Raw genomic sequence first — 11,556 nt, 5'->3', positions numbered from 1 at the left:
ATTTTATGATCATTGCCGATCTTCAATGATCGGTTATTTCCGAGAGATGATTTTTTTCTTCCAAACATCCAATTTTGATATATGTTTACGTAATTCCTTTATAATAAAGTATTTTCACAATAAATATTGACTTTCATCCAAATATCATCTGAAAAATAAGATTTCGCGATTTCTTCAAAGATCGCAGAGCCTTTTTAACTGTTTACTTATTTATATCTAATTTGAGCTTTTACTAATGTGAAGTTGTCGCGGCTGAGTGGTGAAGGTGATAGGCTAGAAATCTTTTGGGATCTTCTCGGGCAGGCTCGAATCCTGCGGACATTGCATACTTTTTGCGGCGCGTTTTATTTCTTTTCTAACGTAATTTGATTTAATATAGCATATAAGCTACGTTTATTGTTAAATATGTTGCAATTTTTATGCACATTCTTCAATTTTTAAAATTAAAACAACGCTAAATTGGGTGATTTTACTGCTGAAAATACGAATCATGCATGTTGCATTTTTATCTTTAATTCAAAAAGTAAACAGTAAATCTGTCTATTTCTTGGTATTTTTGCTTTATATAGTGTATCTATAAAAACTTGGTACAAAATATTACTTAAATGATACTATTTTGAATTTTATGACACTTTGTTTTTAACCAACCAAGTTTCTACTTGGCTGAAACCACTTACATTTCATGGCGCTCTTCCATAGATAACACGTTATAAAAAATAAATGTCTGTAAAAGAATACTTATTTTATCGTGTTTACCTATACTTTAAACACCTTTACTGCATCTGTACCAGGGCTAGCGCTGGCCCAAAATATCTTTGAGCCACCCAGATCTAAGGGGGGCCGGGGCATGCCCCCCTCCCCTCCCCCGAAAAAAATTTGGATCCTAGATTGTCTGTGGTGCGTTTTGGGCCTATTGCCAACCAGTTTTCGTTTGTTTTAAATAACAATATATACAGTATACTATAGATTGTTCATATTTCTTTTAATGACAACAAGCACATGTCACATATCATAATATACATCACATCACAATTTTCATAGTAATATAGATATTTTCATACAACACATTTTTTAACAACATGATGAATGGCATGTAAAATATAAGCATACATTTCATTCACAAAATGCATTGAAAACAAATCCTGCTATATACAGAGAACAAAGTCATGACATGTATCATTATTATTTCATTATTATTCTGCGCTGTTTTTTACCAGTTAACAGTTTGTAGATCACTTTAAAGTCAACATCTTTGCAGTCTTTTCCTTCAATTGAGATTTTCATGAGATGTTCCAAATTTTTTACAGTCAAACAATTTCTTAGATCAGTTTTGATTTCATTCTGCCTACTGAACCCTCGTTCACAATCAACTGTAGACACTGGGGATACTAACAACCTTTAATTAAACTTTAATTGCAATTAAACCGCGCTTGTTTTTCACATTTTCCTTTAATTGAAATACGCCGCTGTTAGTTAGCATAGTGTGTGAGTAAAACGATCAAATTAATTAATTATCACCTTTTCATTTCAATCGAAAATCGGCAGAAAGTTGTAACATCAACGACATAGAACTAATTATTTCATTATCACTCTTTAATTTAGATCGATAGTCAGCTCGGAAATAATTGATTTATTGCCACGCTTATTTTCATTTTTAATCTTATAATACGACATTTGCGACCGGCCGCTATTTTGTTAGCAGACGACAATATTAACTGTGTATTCAAAGCTCCACCCATTTTTACGTTTCATTCAACGGCACTTCATGTGTAAGCGAGCTCAGTTTTGATTGGCCAGCTACCATGTGCACTTCAATAATAATAAGGTCAAGCGATGTCTCGATACAGGTGAAGACCGGTTTTCGTTCACTGTTCAAATTGCGAATACTTTCATGAAAACAAAGTGAAAAATATAGAAAACCAGTTTCGGGTTAAAATGGCGGCTGTTTTCAATGAAATTTTACGAGATTTAAGCATTTTCGCAAATCGGATTTTTCTTGAGCCAAATTCTCAATATTTTCGCAAATGGCTCAAGTGGCGAACGACAGCGCGAGCCCTGTGTACACACCAACTGCATGCCCATATTTAGAAATCTTGATGAATTATGGAACTTTCATTTACCCCAGGGGTGCAAATAAACTGGACAAAAGCCGAGCATGGGGGTGGTTTTGAAAAAATCAGTATATTTTTTTTTAAAGCATGGAAAGCCTACCTAATAATTTGCATTTAGTTCAGCGAAACGATGCTGATAAAGAAAATAAAACATTAGATTATATTTGGATATGTGCCCATTACGGGTGCGCTAGCCTACCTTAAAAAAACTTAATTGATGCGGTGTGCTTGCAGATAAATAATATTTATCCATATTTCAATCACGTCAACGGTTCATTAAAATGTGTTAGTGTTTGCAAATGAAAACACAAAGATTTCCCAATTTCAAAATTTCCTGATGTGAACATCGTTAATCCTTGGCAAGATAGATCTCTTGTCTAATCAACCAACCATGCTACTCTGAATCTCTCCCGAATCTCTGTTAGATAGATTAAATCGTCAATTCAAAACTTTGGTTTGCGACTTGATGATGGTTTTTATAAACTTCTTGTGATGCAAAATGATGTTTATGTGAATAGGTATTGTGTTTGTTACATATTAGTATTAGGTTGATTGAATTGAATTTTATAGCAGGGTTCCCAGCTTTTTGTATGAACAAAATTCCCTGATTTTTCCCTGACTTTAAAATAAAAATTCCAGGATCATAATTTCGACCTATTTCTTGTTTAAGACACCCTCAATAAAAAGCAGTTGCAGACATAACTAAGCTACATGACTGTATACTACAAAGCCACCATAGGCATGCAGAGGAATCGATTTGCTGTTTTAATTGTATGGACTTCTTGACACAAGTCGGGAAAGTCTGACCAAACAAAATTCTCTAATTTTTCCCTGATTTCAGGAACTTTTCCCAAATTCCATGACTTTTCCCTGACTGGAAAAAGTGAAAGTCTTTTTCAAGGTTTCCCTGATTTCCAGGTTGGCTGGGAACCTTGTATAGACAAACTTGGAACTTATTTCTTTGACATTAATTTGGTTGTATAGAAAGAACTCTTTGCTGTACATATGAACTAATAAAAGCTCAGAGCCTTGCTAGTCTTTTTTTAAGTTACCTATGGACTACACAAATTATAAGAATTAGGGACAAGCGGCCAAGACTATACGGCCCAGATAAGCGGACTATATGGCCCAGATTTGCAGACTACATGTATATGGCCCAGATTTGCGAACCATATGGAACATGTCTGAATTTATATTCATTTTGTATTCCACTACCTTCAATGATATATTAATACATTTATAAATGAAATATTAAAGTAATGTTGATGTAATGACCTTAATGATAACGTACTTGTTTGAGAATTAATTTTGCGAACCATTCGACTCAAGATTTGCGGACCATACGGAACATGTCTGAATTAATATTCATTTTGTGTTCCACTCCTTCAATGATTTGAAAATACAATTAATAAAATATCAATGTTGATACAGTCCCTTATTCCCATATTGTCTACATAGCGTTTAGACTTGTGGGCAGTATAGTCCACAAATCTCGGCCCTATAGTCCACAAATCTCGGCTGTACATGTAGGGTCTGGGCCGTATGGTCCATGTTCTGTATGGTCCGTATATAAATTATAATACTGCAATATATACATACAGCACCACATAGGCACATACACAATAGTTAATTCTGGGGTCACTATCTTGGTACAGTTATGCAAAGCATCATGGTTTAAACGGGTTCATGGGTACTTTAATGGATTATTGTCCCCTACCGGTTTCACCAGAGGGGACTTATGGTTTTTTGCTCTGTGCATCCGTCGGTCCGTCTGTCCGTCGGTTCGTCAGTCTGTCACACTTTTCTGGATTCTGCGATAACTTTTAAAGTTCTTAATATTTTTTCATGAAACTTTAAACATGGATAGATGGCAATATGGACATTATGCACGTCATTTCATTTCGTTCCTACGTCAACAATTCTGGTTGCTATGGCAACAAATAGACTAGAAATACTGCTGAAAATGGTGGTTTTCTGGATCCTGCGATAACTTTTTAAGTTCTTAAATTTTTTTTCATAAAACTTGAAACATGGATGAATGTCAATATGGACATTATGCACGTCATTTCATTTTGTTCCTACGTCAAAAAATTCGGGTTGCTATGGCAACAAATATATTAACATTTTCTGAAAATGGTGCAATTTCTGACAATGGTGGAGCCAGTAGGGGGCCTTATATTGCTTGGCAATAGTCTTGTTCAAATTATAAATCAGTTAAAGATAATAAATTATTATTTATGAAAAAAAAAATATTTGGAATTTGATTGCTTTAAGTGGGGAAAAATGTATCAGAGCAAAAGAATAACCTTTCTTCAGCATGGTGAAACACTGTAAATACAAATATCGTATGTATTCTTCCGTGTTAACAAGATATCAGACCAAAACATGATGTATATTTACTCCATATTATCATATATAGATAACATAGTTTGGATGTTTTTACACACTCATATACATGTACATGTGTCACAGGACACCAGTATATTTAAATACTTTAGCTACTTCATAAAATCATATTATACCTAAATTTACAGTAATTTGATTTTCTCCATCTGATTAATGTATTAAATGTTTTGTCTTGTTTTTTTTTCAGGTGCAATCTCTGCAAAATGAATTGTCCAAATCATTATTATAATTGGCTAGTGGACAGTGAACAGTTGAATTGCCATGTCATTTCCTTGGCAACAAAAGCTGCCACATGGCAGTGTTAGAAGTCTTCCTAAAGGAAAGCTTCAGCAGTATAAACAATTCTTCGATAGTTTGGAGAGAAACAATAGTAACTCTTCAGACGTTTCAATTGGCAATCGGAGTCCTTCACATTCATCTAATGGGAGCTTGGATACTGACTCTGATAAAAACAATGAACGGGAAGACATAAGAAATTCAGAAGAAGATTTAGAGCCAAGATCAAGTGATATAGAAAACCTAAGCAAGTTTCCCACCCCATCCCCAAGAAACTCTTTAAAAAAGAAAACTGATGAAGATATGGAAAAACAATCTGCATCAGAACTGCATGAGAAGTTTGAACAGATCAGTGATAGAAAAAATATTGTAAGCAACATACGCAGCAGGTTTGAAGACAATGCAGCATCAGCTTGTGTTACACAACCAGTCAAAAGAAGTGATGTAAACATCAAGCCTAGAATTCCTAGTCCCAGGCGTGTGTCTCCCAGAGCAAGAAATGATAACGAACAGTCTGGCAAAGACACATCTCCAGAGTGTGTAAAAAGACAAAATCCTGCTTCCAACATAGATTCTGAGCATGTGTACTCACGAATTTGGGCTGCAGGAGATAAAAAGGAAATTGGAAAGCAAAACAATGTGCCAAGACCTATTACAGTTTCTGAAAGAGCAAAACTTTTTCAAAGTGAAGGAAATTCAACAAAACCAACACGTCCTCCCCCACCATTAAGGCAGAAATCAAATTCAGAAGATGAAACCTCCAGTAACCCAGACAGTCATGACAAGAAAGTCCCTCCGCCTAGGCCCCCATTTAGGATCCGACCAAACACTGATGATCATCCTATTGAAGATGATTCAGCATCACCAAAGAAACTCCCACCTCCGTCCAAACCCCGAAGAACCGGCGCTCATGATGAGTACATTAAGGTTAAGCTTGAAAAAGAAGCATGTGAACAAAAAGTAATTGTTGATGAAGATCATGGAGTGTGTGATACTAGTGCCAAAGTAAACAGTGTTGGGTTGGAGAGTGTTAGTGTTCCCAAAAGACAAAAGCCAACAAGGCCACCTCCTTTGCTAAAAAAGCAACTGAGACCTTTTTCAATAGCAACCGATAATTTTATTGATTTTAAAAAATCTATGGAAAAGGGTTCTTCTTCTGAAGAAGAAGAGCTTAGACCAGACACAACTGGTGATCTGTTTTTTGATGAGTCAGCTCCATCATCCAAGGTGGAGGCAACTTTGGGAACCAACGAGCTAATCAAACACTGGGATCTCCCGCGTATTTCACATCCAGAACCTAAGATCTTACGGAGAAGTCGTAGTGCTGACATCGTTCAGAAGGCAGTGGATGATGATGGTAAATATATATTATTTTTATATGTAGTATATTTAATTGTTTTCCTTTAGTATAGTAATAAACCAATCCTACCATTTCATTATAAAATCAAGGATTATTTATGTTTTTTTATGCATATAAACTAATCTAGCACTTGATAGTCAAGATTGTGTTTGCTGTTATATAAAATTAAATTATGCACTGTGCCATTTGTTTGAACTGATTTTATTTACATGTGCAATCCATCACCCTTGATCATCAGTTTTATGCAGCTTGATGTTGTTGAAAGCTACATGTATAGGCTTAGTGAGTCAGTTTCGAGTCTGATTCCTGTTTAGAACCAGTTCTTGGTGTCTTTTGGGAAAGACCCTTTTATGATAGTCCCTACCGGTAGCAATATCAAGTGTCTGTATGGTTTATTGTCCCATACCGGTGAAACTGGAGGGGACTTATGGTTTGCACTCCGTCTGTCAGTCAGTCAGTCCGTCACACTTTTCTGGATCCTGCGATAACTTTAAAAGTTCTTAATATTTTTTCATGAAACTTGAAACATGGATAGATGGCAATATGGAGATTATGCACGTCATTTCATTGTGTGCCTACGTCAAAAATTCTGGTTGCTATGGCAACAAATACAAAGAGAAAAAATTACTCCCAATGGTGGAGTTTCATCGGTAGGGGACCATATTGCTTGGCAATCTCTTGTTGTATTTGGAGAGCATGCAAAAAGGTGGACAGTTTTGACAGAATTTTCTCCAAATGCTCTAACTCAATTTGTTGAAAATAATTGTCAATTTCATTGTAGGCATTTTCAAAAGACAGCCATGGTTCTGCAAAATAAAGAAAAACATAAACTTTGGAATTTATGGGGTAAAATATGTTCAGCAACATCAATATATTTAGGGTAGTTGGGCCAAATGCCTGAAATAAGCCCTAAAAAATAATTGCAATATGACATTGTGCCATCCCTGGTCCCCTGAGAATGGTCTAAACTCACAATCTCTTATTGCAAGGCCACTTCAATCACCCCTCACAACGTGGTATGGTTTGTAGAATGTTGTGCTCAGTTCCTTTAAACAAAGCAAAATTAGGAATACATGTAGTTAAACTTAACTTACTTAAGGTCATCTGCACTTGATTTGTGATGGTTTACCCATTTTGAAATTGTAATCAAATGAATCACACCTGTATAAATATTGTGGGCAGTCAAAACCATGCTTGAAATTTGGTTAATCACCAATTATCAAGTTGGCAAACACACGTGTTAAAGTTAAGCAACATGTTTTATATTAGAAAGTGTGGTTATTGAACTTATTTGTATGAATGCAGTCTGTGCCAACAGGGCCAAAACACCAACTTTGGGGAAAGGGCCACAGCCTTTTTTCAGGGAAAAAAAGACACAATTTTCTGGCTTTAGGGAATGAAAAATACTGAGGTAGATTGGAAATTTAGAGAAAAATGCATGATTTTAAATAAATTTCTGTAGGGGAAAGGGCCTTTTTGGTTAAGGGGATGAAAAAGAGGCCCCTTGCAAAGAAGGGTTTTTTGGCCCAGGCCAAAAACTTTCAGACATAGCTCCAAGCTGTGCAAACTTTTGTTCTTGTCATTTTGCGATCGAGTAAAACAAACTATCAATATTAGTTTACTTTAATTTTAAAATTGTTGTAACCCCAATGCAAAAAACACTTTTTATCAGTATACTTCAAAACTATTCTCGCAAGAGTTAGGAGTGAACTGCTTAATTGCTTTCAACTTCCAAGTTCAGTAAGGTGTTCCTGTTAATGTGTGACATTAAAACATTCAATTTTGGTTTAGACAATTTACAATTGCTGCTATTTAACTTTTGCCACTTTTATACCGGGTGTTTGATAAATTATAAAATATGTATACTTCGTAAATAAATTATGGCATGGAACATTAAAGACAAACTAAATATGCACTGTTAATTTGTTCGCAATAACAACTAAGTTTAATAGTCGTGTTTTGAAAATCAGTGTGCTGCGTGGGTACTAGGATGCACCAAATCACACTCAGTCTGCATACACGCGGAGAAAGATTTCACTGCGTTGGAGAGTATACTTTACAAAACATGCTTTCATAATGAAAAGAGTCCACTGCCTGTTACGTTAAAATGGCATATCACAGCTCTCCTTAAAAGTCACAGGGGCAGGTCAGCCGATATGTAGATGCATTTGCGAAGAAGCAGCAGGACCTGTAAATGAAATGAGACGCGCAGCACTGCAGCAAAGGCTATAAATTAGCAACCTTAATAACAGCCTTTCCTTTTCAGATCAATGGGAGAAAAATGGAAAAACCCAATACCATTTTACAAAATGATCAATCATTATGTAAAGCAAATAAATATAAAAAGAAATGTATTTTATTTTTTATATGCATATAAATTTCATTTTTTGTTTTTTTTATTAAGTACATGTAGTACGCTTTTAATTGAGAAAAATCATGACCAATCGGAAATAATGTATCAATATTCACTTTAACTCAACAGAAAATAACCAAAAGGTTATATTTGATCATTTTCGATATTATTGTGTTTGATAAAAGTTTTTAACGATACTTATATTACTTTTAAAACCAGCTTTTCACATCAATGGCATGCGCCGCATTGTGACTTGGTACTCAGTCTCTAAATCGTCTGGGGAAGACATATTATGCACAATCAATAAGGGTTTATAACACAGTAATGCTTTCAAGATGTAGTATGGTTTATTTGCCATACGGCCACCTGCCCTTGCATATACATAAACACATACAAAATGCATATAGATATAATATCAATGTGAACACATATATAATTCAACAGTGGTACAGCAAATCAAGTGTTTAAGCTAACAACATCATTTTACGTCTTTCGAACGCATAGTAAATATACATGGCAGTGTTTTTTTTCATTAAAAATCGAGTCCCGTAACCGGACCCATTCCCAATGGAAAATAGTGTATATTTTTCCCAAATGGGAGCTAAAAATTCCCAATGGAAGGTTTCCAAAAAAAAAAAAAAAAAAATTTTTTTTTATATCAATATTTTGTTCATCTCCCATCCATATAAGATCAACCTTAGTTAATATAACACTGGACACACTTGTATGCTAAATTTTTTAGGAAATTTGTTACCAAAACAACAGCAACACTAATTTCCCAATTTTAGTCAAAACGCCACGAATTTTCCCAATCCAAAGGGACCCTGCCCCATTCCCAAAATGGTGAAAAAAAACACTGCATGGCAATATTTCGTTTAATGTTGTCATCATGCGAGGCCATAGCATTATTAAATTTGTTGATTGTTGGCTGATTGTAAAACCGGGAAGAAATATACGTTTCTCGGAGATCTTCATAGCAAGAACATACAAGTAAGAAATGATATTGGTTTTCGATAGAAGTCTTGCACAAGGGACATACATGTAACCTTTCGTTTTGTTCTATATTTATGTATCGCTCATATTCAATCATAAGTTGATGTGATGAAGTTCTGAAACGGACATATGCATTTCTAAATTTTCGAATCAAAAAGACGTTAAGGTACTTTTCCCATTCAAAATCTATTTTAAAACCAGTATAGCTTATCAATTTTGAAGTATCATTGCAAGATTGTGACCATGACTGTTTAAATCTTTCAAGCGTTGAAAATAATAGAACAAAAATTACGTTTTGATTTACAACACCTTGTTCATTCCAGACATACCCAAATCCTGCAGAAAGTAAATTTTCACGTAGTGAAGAGACCCAATTTTTATAACCTAAACCATCAGACACTTTTAACATTTCATAATTTTTTTTTACATTTCTAGTATTTGGCATGTTTAACAAACGCAACCAGAATTTAATGACACGTTTACATGTAAAAATATATACAGGATATCTTTCACAATCGCCAAGTACAGCCATATTACCAGGGTTCCCTCTGGGCTTTCAAAAGTTGTCGCCACTTACTTTCGCCAAATTAAAAAAGTTGTCGCCACACTGGGGCAACATTTGGGCAATGAAGATCATGTTATTATAATACCAAAAAAAATGAGCATTTACAGTATGTTAAAGGAATTGATTTAATAACAGTAGTATTTATAATAACAACACATTTAAAATTGTTCATTAAATAAAGGCACATTCAATCAGTTGTATCTCTTGTTGATTGACACCTTCTTAGCAGCCTGAATATGTTGCTGCAGTATTGGTGCTTCATAAGCTCTATGGTATTCTGAAGATACAAAAAGGGAGATATAATATTAATATTAAACTAATAATAATCAATTAATGTGTAGTTTATGAATAATATAAATGTGCTTAACTATGTTTACCTTTCTTAAAACAGTACATTCGGTAGTGAGTGAATTGATAAGTGATGAGGATATAAAGAGTTCATACAGCATAGATTGTGTGTTGGAAATCATATTGAAGGAAATAAAATTCTGATAAACAACTGTCTTTGTTTGGTTTTTGTTTGTTAGCTGGTGAATGTTAGGGAGGGGAACGTTTGCATTTTGAATGAGTCTCAAAATTTGCAGAATCTAATGTTCACTTTTTAAAAGTCGTTTTACACTCTGAACTTGCCATTTTGACGAGTGAAACAGAAATATGTCACCGTTTAAATAGAACCAATACATGTAAAATGTTTTACTATTTTCTATAATTACACCCGATTTTTCTAAAAACAATCGATTCTTACCTTTTTGATTGTCATTGTTGTCAATTTAATGGTCTTGAATCTGCTTCGAACACTGTGACAAACACTTCACATTTAAGCGCAAAGTCGGCATATTTCAATATTGCCTTATCTCTGATGCAATAAAACTGCCGACCAATTAAGATAACTTGCAACAACACTCCAGATAATCGCAATTATCACCATAACATGGCACTTTGCGGTAGTATGCAGTCAGCTCCACGCTCCATTGAAAACAGCTGTATCGCTTACATCATGGAAATCTATAGTATTACGACTGCCGTAAAGCGGCTGGTAAACACAGCGTCTCTTGGCATTTTAAGAAAATATAAATGCAGAAAAATGACGATTTTTTTAAAATCGCCATTTACGAAATTTTGTCGCCAGATTTTTTATTTTGTCGCAATTGGCGCCAATAGCGATCGACAGCGGGAACCCTGATTACATGTATGTAATGGTGCTTACATAAATCTCTTGCAAGCATATATATGGACACGTTCGACAACATCAAAGGATTTTAGTCCCCAAAGCTCTGAACCATAGAATAAGATAGGCATCATAAACTTTGGCATCAATTAGCTTGAAATAACAGTTATATTCCATTGGCATATATTCGTACAAAGAAGATATCAGCGATACAATTACATGTTTTGCTTTAATAGCCATATTTTCTGACATTTTATACATGGACATAATTGATGAAAAATATATATGCCTACATAATTGAACCCGTTAACACATTCTAACTTT

The 11,556-nt window shown here is 34.6% G+C and overlaps 1 protein-coding gene across 6 annotated transcripts in view; it reads left to right on the top strand.

Moving 5' to 3' along the window:
- Window positions 1-11,556, top strand: part of LOC127837320 (DENN domain-containing protein 2A-like) — an 86,297-nt gene that overhangs the window by 756 nt on the left and 73,985 nt on the right. For all 6 annotated transcript variants that reach the window (XM_052364314.1, XM_052364307.1, XM_052364285.1 and 3 more), the window contains exon 2: window positions 4,705-6,150. In XM_052364314.1, the coding sequence (XP_052220274.1) occupies window positions 4,779-6,150 (1,372 nt within the window). In that variant the 5' untranslated portion in view covers window positions 4,705-4,778. The remainder of the gene's footprint in view (window positions 1-4,704; window positions 6,151-11,556) is intronic.

The sequence above is a fragment of the Dreissena polymorpha genome, chromosome 1, assembly GCF_020536995.1.
Source record: "Dreissena polymorpha isolate Duluth1 chromosome 1, UMN_Dpol_1.0, whole genome shotgun sequence".
Taxonomy (NCBI): domain Eukaryota; kingdom Metazoa; phylum Mollusca; class Bivalvia; order Myida; family Dreissenidae; genus Dreissena; species Dreissena polymorpha.
The sequence above is the reverse complement of the archived record's forward strand: the minus strand, read 5'-3'. Positions and strand labels throughout refer to the sequence as shown.